Source organism: Chlamydotis macqueenii, chromosome 22 (assembly GCF_036417535.1).
Source record: "Chlamydotis macqueenii isolate bChlMac1 chromosome 22, bChlMac1.mat, whole genome shotgun sequence".
NCBI classification, from domain to species: Eukaryota; Metazoa; Chordata; class Aves; order Otidiformes; family Otididae; genus Chlamydotis; species Chlamydotis macqueenii.
Window position 1 is genome coordinate 8,276,055 of NC_141577.1, and position 14,979 is coordinate 8,291,033.

Below are 14,979 nucleotides of genomic sequence, written 5' to 3' on the forward strand. Positions count from 1 at the left end.
CATTTCCACAGGGAAAAGTGATGCATGGAGCATCCAGAAACCAACAGCTGGTCCGAGGGGATCGGGAAACCCCTGGGAACATCTCCTTGCTCTTCCCAGTTCAGTGTCCCCCAGGGCACGCTACCCTCTGGCACCCACAGGGGCGGTGGCATGGGGCGGTGGGGGGATAGGTGAGGGCGTCCGGCTGGAAACCATGGGGTTTTTTTGGGGAAGTGAGCTGAGGTTATGCTAACAGCTGGAAAAAAAAATTGGCTTTTGCCACCTCCACTGGATTTTTAGCTTGGGAGGAAAAGCCAAGGGGTAGGTTTGGGGTGAGAGTCCCCATGCTCACCCCGGGATTGTGCTCCTCCAGCTGTGCCTGTGCGGGTGTCCCCAAGGGATTTAATTGGGATGAGTAGGAGAAGCACCCTGGGAATAAACCAGGGGAACGGGGATGGGACTCGGTAGCTGCAAAATGGGGGCACCCTGCAGTGTGAGAGCCCCAGCCTGTGATGGGTCCCCCAGCTGGAACGATGGCGGCGAGATCCTGCACCCACGGGAGCAGTTTGGGGCTGGGGTTAGTGGGAGCAGCAGTGGGGTGGGAAGAAACCAGTCATGCTGGGGTTTTGGGGATGGAAACGGCATGGGGGAGGCAGAAGGGGACCCCAAGCCTGGGGGAGCAGGGGTGGCCTCTTGTCCCTGTCCCCTTGCCGGGGGTCAGTGTGGGGGATTCCCTCAGCCAAGGCTGGGGGCTGTGGCTCCTGGGGGGCTCAGGGTTTGGCAGGGCAAGAGTCTGGCGCTGGCTGTGGGGGCCGGATCCCCATGCCTTTCCTGGAAAAGCTGCCCCACTGTTCCCAGACCCCGGGGATGGACGGGAAGGGGGCGCACAAACCCTGCCTGGACCCCCAGTTGGGCTGTGGCGTGACACCGATGCTTTCCTTGGAAACCTCCAATTTGCCCTGCCGGGAGTGGGCTTTGTACCTCACAGGGCAGATTTAGGGCAAGAAATACTCCCAGCTCCCCCTCGCCGAGCGACACAGGCTTTGCTTTTATCTTCCCAACTCCCATTTCACGGGTGCAGGGGATGAGGAGAGAAAAAAAAAAAAAAAAGAATAACCCCCAAGGTGGGGAGGGGGTGAAGGCCAGGCACCCCGTTGCCGTGCCGGTGGCCGGCTCGCTCGCCTCTTGGCAAGAGCCGGAGTCTGATGCAATCGGTTGCGCTGACGGAGGCCGCGGTTCCCCACCTGTATTTGCCATTGTGTGCCCGGAGCTGTTTGCAGGTGTTTGCTGGCGCCGGACTGTCTGAGCCGCACTTCCCTCCTCCTCCTCCCGCCGCCTGCCCCGGCCAAGCCCTGCCCCCCCCCCCCCCCCGCGCCTCGGTCCCCGCTCCCCGCCAGCACGCTGGCCGCCGCCTCGCTGGGACAGATGCGGGGGCTCACACGCGTGGTCTTGGGTGGGTGAGGGTGGTGGGGTGTGCTCACGGGTGGGAGCAGGCGCACGCGCGTGTGTTCGCAGGCTGGGGTAGGAGCGGGTGCTTAGCGTGTGTGCACACGTCTATGTGCACTTAACATGCCTACAGACACTTACATGCATGTCTATGTACACTTACACATGCATGCACTCACGCACACACATGCATTTGCACGTGCACACATGCACTTATACAAACACACATACACCCCATTGGGAGCACACATGTATGTACACATGCATTTTCTGGCAGACACACATGTACACACATACACACAAACAAGGCACCAGCTGTACATGTGCTTCTCCAAGACACGCGTGTGCACACATATATGTGCACTAATGCAGATGGGCTGCAACAGAGGTGCAACACACACGTGCACCCCCTCAAGAGGGGCACATGCATGCCCACACACATACACACAGGTGCACATGCATGCACACACGTACACATGCATGCACAAACACACACGTGCACACCCCGACCCAGCGAACAGGCACACGCATCCACACGCGTGCACACACACAGCACCCCCAAATCCAAACATGCAGCCCCCCTCAGCACCTTGCCCCCACACCCTGGGCACTGGGTTTTGCTCCCAGCCCTGGAAGCCCCCTCCCTGGGGGCCAGGCTGCATGGGTGGGGATGAGTCAGGGCCGCTAGTGTTATTTTGGGCTCTGCTGGGGATGACACCCAAATCGGCCCCACGCTGCCCGTGGGCCTGGTCCTGCCCGGTACAGGGTGTTCCCAGCACCCTCGACACCCCGTGCCTCACCCTGCTCTGGTTCCCACGCCAGTGCTGAGTGGGGAAACTGAGGCACGCTCGGGATTTCCAGTGTGGGAACAAGGAGAACAAAACCCCAGCCTCCCCTGTCACCCTCCCAGAGCCCTCCCCCCCGAATTTTCTCGAGCACCCTCCACCCCAGAGGCTCCTAATTGCAGAGCCAGGAGGACTCATCCTGCAAACCAAGCCCCACTGGCGTCATGGCATGGCGGGGGGCGCGTTTGGGGGATGGAGGCAATGCAAGAAAAATTGTCCCGCTCGCGGGGCTGAGTCAGCAGAGAAACCTGGTTCCCTGTCCACAAAAAATTGGGCCCTTTGGGTCCCCTCTGTGCCTCAGTTTCCCCATCGGTATAGAGGGAAGTGGCTGCAGCTCCAGGAAGCAAACTGGGACAGAGGTGGGGTGCTGCTGGGATTACTGGGAAAGCCCATGGTGATGCTGGCCCAGCCTGGCTCTGGGAATGCTGGCACATGTCCCTTGTCCCCTCACCTTTCCCTGGCTGTGCAGGAGCCTCGAAGCCACCAGTGTCCCTCAGGTTTCAGACTGGAGCCAGACCAGTCTGGGGGATGCCTCTCTGCACAGGAGGGTGAGGGGGCTCTGCCGTCACCCCGGGCTGGGGGCAGCTGGGTCTGGGGGGAGGGTGTCCGGATCTGATGTGGTGCCACCGGTGCCTGTGTGACCCTCTGTCCCTTCCCTGCCACCAGCGTGAGCAGGAGCTGGACGTGAAGCCACAGTGGCTGCTCATGGATTTCAGAGACGTGGGGCGCAGTGAGGCAGGGTGGGGTGGGCGCTGGGTGCCAGACCTGCAGCCCACGGGGACAGCAGGGACACCCTGCCAGGGGTCCCCACCCTGCTTCCCCCTCTGGGACCCCTGGAACCACAAGGAGGACGTGGCCAAGGTATGGATGGGCCACTTGCTCGCGCACTTGGCTGTCAAGCTGGCCCTGTCCGTGGTCACCAAGGAGGTGTTGGCCCCCGCAACGCTGCCTGGGACCCTGAGTGCTGGCCATGCCCATCGCTGCTCCCCCTGCCCCTTCCTGCTCCCTTGCCTTTTCCCCGGCCCTTGTGCTGCCTCCCCGGGATGGGTCCATGAAACCCTGCAGCCTCATTTGATGGCAGAGAGGTGCCCTAATGTGGGTCCATCCCTGCGAGTTTTGTGCATGGGGGGGGGTAGGGGGGTGGGTCACCATGCTCACATCTGGGCAGGGAATTCAGCCATACTAGCCACTGGAGAATCCACAAGGCTTTGTGTTTTACACCCAACGTGGGTCCAATGGGAGACTCTCCGGTGGTTTCCTCATAGTCCGTTGCCACCCGCCCCTCAGTCCTGCTCTGGGGCCCAGCAGTGCTCTCCTCCCTCCAGGTCCAGTTTTGGCAGAGCTGTATCATAGACAATGTTGTGCTGGTGGCATGGGTTGCCGGGGTCCTGCTCAACTGGCTCGGGGGTTGCTGGCTGTACTGGAAGGTGAGAGCTGCAGTGAGCTGGGCTGGAGGCGCTCAGCATCTCTCTGTCCTTGTGTCCCTGCATCCTTGAGTCCCTCACCCCTCCATCTCTGCCTCCCCGTCTCCGTCCCTGCATCCCTCGCTCCCTGCATCCTTCTGCCCCTTCCTCCCCAGTGTCCTTCCATCCCTGCATCGCAGTGTCCCGCCCTCCTTCCCAGTGCCCCTCCATCCCTGCATCCCTGTGTCCCTCCATCCCTCCCAGTGTCCCTCCATCTCTACATCCCAGTGTCCATCCCTGCGTCCCAGTGTCCGTCCATCCTTCCCAGTGCCCCTCCATCCCTGCATGTCTCCATCCCACGGCCCCTCGTGGCCTCCGGCCGCGGCGCGGGGATGCGGGTGCCGGTGCTGGTGCGGGGAGGCGGGGCGGTGCGGGCCCCTCCAGCCGCAGCTCGCTGCTGCCGTCTCCAGGGCAGAGGAGGAACAGTCCGGCTGAGGGCCGGGCCCACGGGGCTGCGGGGCTGCCGGGCTGCCCCGGGAGGGACCGGGACCACCCCCCAGTATCCCCACCTCAGGCGCAGGGATGTTTGGCGCTGAGGCTGCTGTGGCCACCCGCGCTCGGCTGGTGGCCCATCCCCAGCCCAGCTGTGCCACCCACCCCGAGTGCACGCACCCCTTGCTGCCCCCTCTCCTCTGTGGGAGAAGAACATTAGGGGAAGGGTCTCCATTTGGGGTCCAAAAGTGCAGCTTCAGCCCCCGCTCCTCTGCCTGGGGGACGGCTGGATGCGCAGATCCCAAACATCACCCCTTGCTCTTTGTCCTCGCATTTTCTGCCCAGATTTGAGGAGTGACCCTGGCAACGCAGCTCCTGATGGGACCGAGGTGTCCTGGCGTGGTCAGCACAGTGCCAAGAGCTCTCACCTTGGGCAACAAGGCTGCTGCAGGTCTGCAGGCTGGTCAAAAGTCATCCTCAAGGTCATCCCTGACTTCTGCGACATCATCTTCCTCCTCTTTAACTCCACACTGGTAAGCAGCCGGGAAACGTCCACCTGGGCTGGGAGCATTGGCTTGGCCAATGGGGTCCAGTGCTGGATGGATGCTGAGAAGCTGCCCTGAGGCCACCACCAACTGTCAACCGGTCTCAATCCCCAACAGGGAAGAAGGGCAGACCCTGAAGATGATGGTGGCCGGTTACTTCATCATCTTTATCGTGAGCGAGGCCTTCATCTGTGCCAGCCTGCCAGTGGCCATGGGGATATCCAGCTGTTGGGAATCCCTGTTCCCCTGCGCCAACGAGGAGCAGAGGGGGCGGGAGCCTGGGAGCAGGCTGGCTCCGTGGGCAAGGATGAGTGGAGAGCATCTGCCAAAGCCACCCAGCCAAAAGCTGGGAGAATTTTGATAAAATGAGCATTTCTTACAAAAAACATTGATGGGAGGAGGCCAGAAGTGGAGATTTCCCAGCAGTTTGGAGCTGGTGGTGGCAGAGATCTGCACTTTGCACCCGCCATCAGCATTTAAAGGCTGGGATTTCCATCTCTGCAGCGCTGGACTCTGTGCTTGGCTTGTTTGATGACAAGGGTTGGTCCTTGCCTTCGAGGAGAGGACACAGCCGCAATGCTGCGTTAACCCTTTTGGCTCACTGGTGGGGTCAGCTCAGCCCAAGGGTGATGATGGATGGGGCCTTAGTCTCTCACGACCCCTTCACCCACGGTGAGGGGATCTTGCGTGAAGTCCGGCGCCTCTCGGGAACATCCTAGAGCCAAGGTTCACAAGGAGCTCAAGGTGCACGACCTTCTTGGACAGCCCCTACCCCAGTGAGGCCACGTTGACGGGGACATTGTTTCCAGTTTCTCTAAACTGGTAGGAGGTTGGGGCACAATGCGCCAGCCCAAGCCACTGTGTCCCCATCCCAAGGGTTACCCAGATGAAGACAACCCAAGGTGGTCAAATTACACTGACCCTGCCTTTGCGTGCTGAAAGGGAGATGGCTGTTGCATTGTCCCCGTCGGGGGGAAGACAAAGGTCTAGGTGGGCCAAGCTGCCAAGCTCAGCTGTGCTCCTGGCAGAGCGACCCGGCGCCCAGCCGCACAGTGGCTTTGCCGCTGCCAGGCGCTTTTCGTTCCGCCTCACAGCCCTCATGCGGCGGGAGGCACAGGATCGGAGGCTCCTGGCAGATTTTTGAGCATCCTTCCCCCAAGGTGAGTTGGGGGCTGGAGGTCTGGCACGCATCCTCATCCTCAATGGAGGCTGTGGCGCTGGTGTGCATGTGTCTGTCCGTCTGTCTGCCTTCCAGGAGGCTCCTTCGCAAGAAAATCCATCTCTGCAGCTGAATGTCCTCGACCCAGACAGGGAGAACAGTGTAGAGGAGAATGATGAAGAGGGTCCGGATGATGGAGAGGAGAATGATGGAGAGGAGCCAGGTGATGGAGGGGAACCAGTCGCCGTGGCTCAGTGGCTTCAGCAGGATTAAGCTGCGGCTTAGCCCAGTGGCTGTGGTGGCCTTTTACTGGTCCCAGTAAGTCTCAGTTGCCCTCACCCAGGGATTTGCTGCCACCTGGGCGCTTTCCCCTGCTGCTGCAGCCTGAAACACCCCGTGGGCCAACCAGGGACCCCTTCACCTCCCCTTTCTTCCTCTCCTTGCCAGAAACAGAGGAGATGCAGATCTGGGGTCTCAGGGCCTTGAGGTCCCTGTCCCCAAACAGCGCTGACCCCTGCCCACTGCCCGCTTGGTAGGGTGGGTGGGTGGTGGTGCTGGCAGCCAGCATCTGGCTGGAGGACCCCAAAAATGTTTTGTGTCCCAAATAGTTGCAAACCAAACACCCTCTTCACCTCCAGGTCGCTGCAGATGGGGGGGGTCATGGGGACGGGGAGGGGTGTCATAGCCCCCAGGCTGGAACCCACCAGATTGGGTGGGGGGGGCTTTAATAAATAATGAATAAAAAATCAATCCCGGCCCCAGTGACCCCCGCTCCCCCGAGCAGGTGGTGCCAAAGAGGCCCCGCCCCCTGCTTTGCATGCAGGGCCCAGGGCCGCCCCTCCCGCTCTCCGCCGCGCGGCCCCTTTAAGGCCCCACCCGGCGCGGGGTCAGGAGGGGCGGGGCGTGGGTGCCATCAGCCAATCAGCGTGCGGCGTCTTCCGCGGAAAATCCGAATTTCGCGGGACGGCGTTTGGCGCTTAAAAAAAAGAGAGAGAGAGGAAAGGGGGAGAGGAAAAAAAAAAAGGAAAAAACCGATCGGGGCCGGGCGCGATCGGGCAGGAGCGGAGCTGGGCGCGTGGGGCACTGGGCTGAGGCGGGGCTGCCCCAGCCTCATCCGGCCCCAGCGCGGGCGATTTTTGGGGCTAAAAAACGCTTTTTCCGCTCGGTTTCGGTAGCGCCACCGCCGCGTTGCTTCTCTGCAGAGTTGGGTTTTTTTTTTTTTTTTTTTTTTTTTTTCCCCTCGGAGGGGGGCGCGGTTTTTGGAAACCAGCGCCCGGCGGACCGCCCCCTCCCCCCCCCCAAAAAAATGCCGCCGCTGAGATTGTGACCCCCCCCCCCACTCCACGCTTGCTGCAAAATCGCGGGGAAGGACTTCACAATGCTGCAGCTCCCTAGGGGGGCGTCCCCCGCCCGGGGGAGTGGGGGCTTCCCCTTTCCCCCCCCGTCGGTGATGGGTTCCACGGAATGGGGGGCTTCCAGCCTGGGCAGCCCCCCGTTCCCCCGCGGCTCCTTCAGCCAGGTCTACACGCCGGCGGCTGTCAGCGGGCCCGTTTCCCGGGGGGGGTGTCTCTACGCCACGCCCCAGAGCCCCCAGCTCAGGACCCTCCACTCGGCCTCGACTGGACGGTTACCGGTAAGGCGTCTGCACCTCATCCCCTCCCCGGGGGGGGCTGGGAGCGGGGAGCTGGGGGTGGGTGACCCCAGGACGCGCAGCACCCACCCTTTCCCAATTTTGCAGCTTATGTTGGGGGTCTGCACATCCCCTCTGATGGCTCTTTGGGGTGGGGGAGGGGAGAGTTTGAAATCAGGAGTGGCAGTGAAATGGCTCCGAGGTTTTTCAACTTCCCCTTGCCCTGCAAAGCTGCTCCCAGCTTCCGCTTTTCAGCCTTTTTTCAGCCGTATTTTTTTATTTTCTTCTCTCTGGCTTGCAAACAGTTCGGAGCCAGGCCTCAAAGCCTGGCTTTTTTTTTTTTTAATTTTTGTTTTTTGAGGGGGGTATAAATTTGAAGCAACCCCCTTCCTCCATGGGACACCTCTAAAGCTTTAAACAAGAGACTCCAATGCCGGGAGCTGGGCAGGTTGGCATGGGGTGAGGGTCGCTGGCACTGGCCTGCGTCCCTGTCACCCAGCTCGGGGTCACGGCTGCCAGGCCCCCGCTACCCTGAACGGGGAGACTGAGGCCCGAGTCGGGCACTGGCCCCGTGCCTGGTGTCGGGGTGCATGGACGGCTCTGCCCAGCCCAATTCTTCTCCCAAAGGGTCCCCGCTGAGCCCCCGGCCGCTTGGCCCCTCTGGCAGCTGGCATTTAATTCCTGCCCGGGCACCCATCCAGCCTTCACTGTGAGCCTCTGTTCTCCCTGAGTCCTGGGAGGGATTCCAGACCCCGCTAACTCTGATTTAATCTTTTCAAGGCTCGATTTATTTATTTATTCCCCCTTTCCTCGGTCCCCGATGCTCAGTGCCAGCTGAGGAGATCGCCGTGGCATGGGGAAGGGGACTGTCTGCGCTCCCCCCGATCCATGCTGCCGCTGTGGGGCTGGCTGGGGCCGTTCCGAGCTCTGTCCCAGCGCGGGGGTCCAGGACCACCTGTCTTTTCCCTGGTCTCTTTGTCTCCAAACCGCGTGAGATGCTGCATCCTGCGCTGCCATCCTCGAGGACAGACCCATGCCGCCGCCCCCTCCCCTAAAGACAACCTGCAAACTCACAGTCCCGTTTCCACGCACAACTGGGGAGCTGGTTTGGGGCTAACGGCCTTTTTGGAATCATCTTCACCCACACCAGGAGATGCTCAGGGTGCTCCTGTCCCCTGAGTGGGGTCTGGGGTGGGGGGCTTGTGTGACACTTGGGGACACGAAGCACTCCTTCATCCCCCTTGGCGGCTCGCAAGCGACATTCCCCTCTGTCCCCATCCAATTCCCTGACGTCATGATCCCATTCCCCGTACTGGAAATCCCATTCCTGACCCTGGTGCAACACTGGCAGCCCCGGCAGCTGGGGCTCACCCCCAGCCCCGCACCACATTTACGGACGCAACCTTTGTGTGCGGATCTGGGGCAATCAGATTATGGGCGTTTCCTCCCAGTTCCTGACCGGGGCAATTGCAGCCACTCCCACCTGCTCGCTGGATCTGTGCCGGATAAATGATCCGGAATCACTTGGTCCGGCTGGAGGGAGCCCATCACCCCACGGGAAAGCGGGATGGGTTTGTGTCTGGCGGTCCCAAAAAGTCTCAGATTTCCTTCTCTCTCTGATTTGAGGGTTCTGGAGCAGGTAAATGCGTTTCCCCCATGGATGTGCGTATTTAGGAGTGGTTTTAGCTGGTGCCGATCCCATCCTGAGTATTTACCCTGTTCCTGGCTGGGTAAATGTAGGGGCCATGGGATCTCTACAGGGGCCCAGGGCTGCAGAGGAGCCCCTGGAGAGAGTGATGTCTCTGCCACACGGTCCCCACTCTCCTTGCCTCCTCTGTGCCGGGACAAGGGCGTTCAGAGTCTGCCGCGTTTTTTTTTTCCGGTGCGAGCTGCCACCCGTGCAAAGAGCACCCAGGGTGACAGCCCTCAGGAGTGCTGGGCTGGAGCCCTTCCCTGGCTGGAGAAGCATTCGGCAGCACCCTGGTGTCTGCAGGGGTGACCTGGGGTGATCCCATCCCACTTTGATCCCATCAAGGGTTTTTCTGTGCAGGCAGGAGGGGGAATATTTGGGGCTGCAGGGAGGTGGGGAGGGGTTGGGATGAGTGGGAAGGTGGTGGGCGTCCTGTCGCCGTTGAAGGGGATTTTTCTGGCTCTGGCTTTCACAGCCTCCAGCTCCTCTCTGCCCGGGAACATGTCGAGCCAGGCCTTTTCCCTCTGGCCACACTGGGACAGGGCAGCTGGAGGGGACGGAGATGCCGGATGCATCCTGGAGCGGTACCCAGGATGGGGGTACAGGGTGGTCTCCCTGTCCCAAGGCCAGGGCTGGGGTCAGTCTCTCTCCCCGGTCAACGGTGAGGCTGAAAGCCCCCTGACCCCACAAATCTGGGGGTTCCTCATCACCCTGTCCCCCCTCTCTCTGCCCTGCTAGCCCTCAGCCATCCTAAAGACAGGGAGGGGTGCATGGTGGGGGGCCTGATCCCTTGGCATCAGCAGCATCCCCGGTGTGGTGACACGATCCTGGGGTGCCCCGTGTTCCAGCCCCCGCCAGCTCCTGGTGCCCGTCCTCGGGCACTGCATTCCCACGCCCTGGGGAGGGCGGTGGGGCTGGCACGGGGCGGGGAGGGTTTGGGAGTGGCGTGGGGGGGTGTCGGACAGGGCCCAGACAAGCCTGGAGAAGGCAGCGGGTGCTGTTGAAAGGCTGGTTTGGTAGGAGGAGTCCCCTGGGGGGAGAAGGGTGCTCTGATGCTTGGGCTGGGTGCAGGGTGTAGCCCCTGGCACCAGGGCCAGGCCCAGGGCTGCTTGGCAAGCACAGCTGGGGGGGGCCCGGCCTGCCCCCCCACTGCCTTATGCCCCCCAAACAAGCTCCTACCCTCATCCAACGTGAGGGGTCAAGCCTCCTTTCCCACCCTCAGCATCATATTGGGGTGTAGCCAGTAACCCCCCCATTCTGGGAAGCAGGGGCTGAGGGCTGGTGGGCACTATGAGGGGGCGCCCTCCAATGCCCTGGGGGGGCCATGGGGTCTGGTCCCTGCTCCCTCCTTTGGCTGTGGTTTGCCCAACCCCCCCCAGCCCTGCTGGGAGCCCCTTGCTGTTCCTCGCTCAGCTGTTGTGTGCCTAATCCTGCCTGGCCCCGGGGGCGGGGGGCAGCAGCTGGGACACAGGAGGGACTCCCTTGTCCATTGTCCCTCGCTGGCGTGTCCCAGCGCCCTGAGGTCCTCCCCCTGCCTGAGCCCGTCGAGCTGCCCCCCACCCCAAACTGCACGTGGGGGGGTCCTACTTTGTCCCCTCCTGTGCGTGGGGAGGGGACACCACCTCGGTGGCTAGTGATTCTGAGGGGTCAGAGGTGGCTGGGGACAGTGGGATCCACCCGTGTGGCTCCCGTGCCCCTATTGCTTGAGCAGATGGGGTGCAGCTGTCCCCCTTCCACTTCAGCAATGGGGACACACGGGTGGCCACAGCCAGATTTTGGGTGCCAGCAGAAGGGAGGCCCCAGATGATGCTCCCCACCCAATCCCAAATCCTACTGGCAGATGCTGGGGGGTCTGATCCAGGGCAGGTGTTTCCCATGTGGCTTTAACCGTTGGGGTGCCGGCAGCTCGGGGGCAGATCCGGGGGCGCGGGGCTGGGAACAGAGTGGGAAAAACCTGCTCGGGGAACGGAGGGAGGGAACAGATTCCCACAGGAGCTCTGGACCAACCTGGCTCCCTAGGGGAGGGGGGTAAGGGGGTGGAAAACAGCCCCCGGCGCCTCTCCCACCGGCCCCTTCGGGTGGGAATCCTGCCAAGGCGCCCAACCCTTCCCTGCAAATTGGGGTGCGCTCCCCAGGGAGCCGCTGGCGGAGCTGTACAGAGCCAGCCCGGGGATCTGGGAGCCATGCGGGACGTGCTGGGGGGGAGCCTGTGGGACAGCCCAGCCTGGGAGCAGGTACTGGGGGTTGGTGGGATGGGGCTGGGGGGGCTGCTTTCTGCTGCTGAACCAAAACGTCCCCCAAAGTCCCCCATTTGGGGATGTGGGGGGAATCCTGGGGGATTTGCACCCATTGCAGGGGGTGGCATTCCCCCCCAGCTCTCTGTATCCTCTCTGCTGCACCCCTCTACCTCTTGGGGGTTTCTTCTCCCCACGTTATGTTTGTGGGGGTCCCTTGGGGGGTGATTTCAAGGAGCTGCTTGTGCTGCCAAGGGGACAGCATGTCCCTGCTCCCAGGACCCAGCACCCCTCCAACCTTACCCACGCTCCCCTGCCTCAGTTTCCCTCTGGCGGGGTGCACGTGTCCGAGGCACCCATGGGTGTCTGTGGGTGCACGTGTCTGTGGCACCCGTGGGTCCCCAGGGAGGGTTGAGCGCACCTGGTCCCAGGTGCGTTGGTGGCAGCTGGGTGCCCTCGGCTGCTTCCAACCGTGGCCGGGGCGGGGTGGGGGTAGGGGGGGCGGCGTGACACCCCGCACCCCAAGGAGCCAGCTGGCAGGGTGGGAGGGGTAGGATTCGGCCTCGGAGCCGCCACATTCGCAGGGCTTGGCCGTGCCAGGAGTTGGGGGCGAGGGGAAATCCCATTCCAGCAGAAGCAGGCAGGAAGCTGTAGGGGTTACCAGAATCCCCCCCCAGTACCTTCTCCTCCCCACCCAGCTCCTCCGGCAGCCCCTCGCCCTGACGGGTGCTGTGGGGGCCCTTCCCAGAAGGGGTTTTGCAACCGGATGAGCTTCTTGCAAGATCCATCCCCCACACCCCAACCCCGGGCTGTGGCACCCAGGGCTCAACTGATGCCCCGAGATGGGGGTCCAGGGGGCTCAGGGGGGGGTGTCAGGCTCAGCCCCCATGCGGGGTTTTCTCTCCTGTTCCAGGCCAAGAGGAAACTGGACCTGGAGGGCCCTGAATTTCGCACTCCCAAGGGGAAGGGCAGGACGCTGGTGCAGGTCCCCAGCCCCAGGAGTAAGTGGTGCTGGGCAAGGTGGTGGGGGCGGAGCTGGGAGAGGGCCAGACCCTGTTTCTCTCCCTCCTTAGAGCTGCTGCCATGTCCCCTCTAGCATCACCCGAACTGACCCGAGGTGGCACGGTAGACGCAGGGCCCGCTTGTCAGCCCCTCGGGGGCTCTTTGGGCCGATTTCACTCGCTGCACGGGCAGAAAACTCCCTGGGGGGGGTCATTTCTGGGTTATTTTTCCACCCAGGGATTGTACAGTGTTTAATGTCCACAGTGTGTCCAGCCCCATGTCACCTCCATCCCATGCTAAGGAGAGAATGGGGGGGGGGTGTCCTCTCTCGTTTCCCTGCAGCCCCCAAGTCCCCCGGGGAGAAGACTCGCTACGACACCTCGCTGGGGCTTCTCACCAAAAAATTCATCCGGCTGCTGAGCGAGTCGCCCGACGGTGTCGTGGACCTCAACCGGGCGGCCGAGGCACTGGAGGTCCAGAAGCGGCGCATCTACGACATCACCAACGTGCTGGAGGGCATCCAGCTCATCCGCAAGAAATCCAAGAACAACATCCAGTGGATGTGAGTGATGATGGAGGGACGGATTTGGGGACAGGGCAGGGCTGAGGGGGCATGGGCGGCTTGGGGAGGTGGAGGGCGTGGGGTAACTCGAGTGCCATCTCTGCAGGGGGACGGGGATCTTTGAGGAGGCAGCGGTGACGGCCAAGCAGCAGGCGCTGCGGGGGGAACTGGCCGAACTGGCCGGGATGGAGAAGACGCTGGACCAGCTCCTGCAAGACTGCGCCCTGCAGCTCCGGCAGCTGACCGGCAACCAGGCTAACCAGAGATATCCTTACTGGGGGAAATGGGGAGGGAGGACGGAGTCCTGGGGACCCCTCTGAGCCCCTTCTCCTCCAGTTGGCTTCCCCCGGGCTGTGGGGGCACATTCGGAGGCTGCTGCCAGGATGGGTGGGGTTGAGCCGTCCCACTCAGCCCTGCTTTTTCCTATACCTTGTCCCCGTCCACGCTGGCGTACGTCACGTACCAGGACCTCCGTGCCATCGGTGACTTCCAGGAGCAGACACTGATTGCTGTGAAGGCTCCACCAGAGACGCAACTGGAGGTGCCGGACTTTGGCGAGGTGCGTGTGGTTCCCCCCCTATCACCCCACATTGCAGCAGGGTGGGGACCAGGGTGCATCTGTGGGTGCTGCTGCCTCTGTGTCGCCCTTGATGGGTTCATCTGGGGTGTCCCGAGGGTGCAGCCCAGCATGGCCCTGGGTGGTTTTGGGGTGTCTACATGGACCCTGAGCTGGTCCTTTATGGGTTGTGCCCTTCTGGATGCCCCCCTGAGCCTTGCTCTGCCCCCCTCACCAGGACAACCTCCAGCTCCACCTGAAGAGCACCAACGGCCCCATCGAGGTGTACCTCTGTCCAGAGGAGATTGTGGAGGAGAGCCCGACCAAGGGCCACAACGGTCCCTCCGCCGCCCCACGGGACCATGCCGTGCCCCCTTCCACGCTGAATGGCCCCGGACCAGCCCCACAGCCATCCCACACCGTCCCCCAGAGCTGGGGGGGCACAGGAACCCCCTCCTCACCCCCATCTCTGCCTCTCACCATCCGAGGGGGACCCAGCTCACTGCTGGAGGTGGAAGCTGGGCTGCTGGGCTTGCCCTCGCATCTCCTGCAGCAGACAGAGGATCAGCTGCCCTGCACCCCCTCCCAACTGGACTCGGGACCCTTCGTTGCCTTCTCTCCCCCCCTGGAACAGGACGACTATCTCTGGGGCCTGGAGGGCGAGGGTGTCAGTGACCTCTTCGAGGCGTATGACCTGGGGGACCTGCTGAAGCACTGAGCCCCTCCACCCCTGCCCCTCGCCTCCCCATTGCCTTTGTCCCCTCCGGTTGCTTGTGTCCCGAGCGCGTGAGGTCTCTGTGGGGCAGCTGGAGAGCATGGGGTAGGTTGGGGTGTGTGGGGTTTTTTGAGGGGGATGTCAGGGGGCTCGTGTTGGCCACCCTGGGTGGCTTCTCCTTTCTCTCCTGGGCTGTCTGTCATCTGGGGGCTGCATTTGTCACCTCCCTGTGATCCGGGAGCGCTCTGGGGAGGTGTCAGCCCAGCAGAGCACCAACTCTCCCCACCTTAATCCCCCACCACCCCAGGGCTACTGGGAGTGCCTTTGGGTGCACAGGGTGGGTCAGAGGCACCCCTGGGTGGCAGAGAAACCCCTGCCCAGAATGGGCTGTATTGGGGGGGGTGTCATGTTTTGGGACCTCTCCAGTTGCTCCCCAGTTAGACTGGTTCTTTGGGTCGTTTAGAGCGGCGTTTCCCCCCACCTGGAATAACCTTAAAAAAATAATTGGGTGGCAAAGCTGAAATCACCTTTGGGTGAAGAGAGGACAAAGCTCAGGTGCGGGCACTGCACCCGCAGCCTCCAAAATCAGCCCCTCTCTCCCAGTCTGTACTAGCTCCCCCCAGTCTCTCAGCACTCTATTGGTGCTGGGGGTATGAAAACTGGAGTGTACTGGGAGGAGGGATGCTATTAACTGGTGGCTGGAGAATCACCTGTGGAGTGG

At 62.3% G+C, this 14,979-nt stretch overlaps 1 protein-coding gene across 1 annotated transcript; it reads left to right on the forward strand.

The window, feature by feature from the left end:
- Positions 1-7,247: 7,247 nt before the first annotated feature.
- E2F2 (E2F transcription factor 2) lies at positions 7,248-14,261 on the forward strand. The gene is made up of 6 exons (XM_086764831.1): positions 7,248-7,502; positions 12,337-12,424; positions 12,768-12,987; positions 13,094-13,252; positions 13,432-13,546; positions 13,782-14,261. Exons 1-6 carry the CDS (start codon positions 7,248-7,250, stop codon positions 14,259-14,261), a joined length of 1,317 nt encoding a protein of 438 aa, XP_086620957.1.
- The last annotated feature ends 718 nt before the right edge of the window (positions 14,262-14,979 follow it).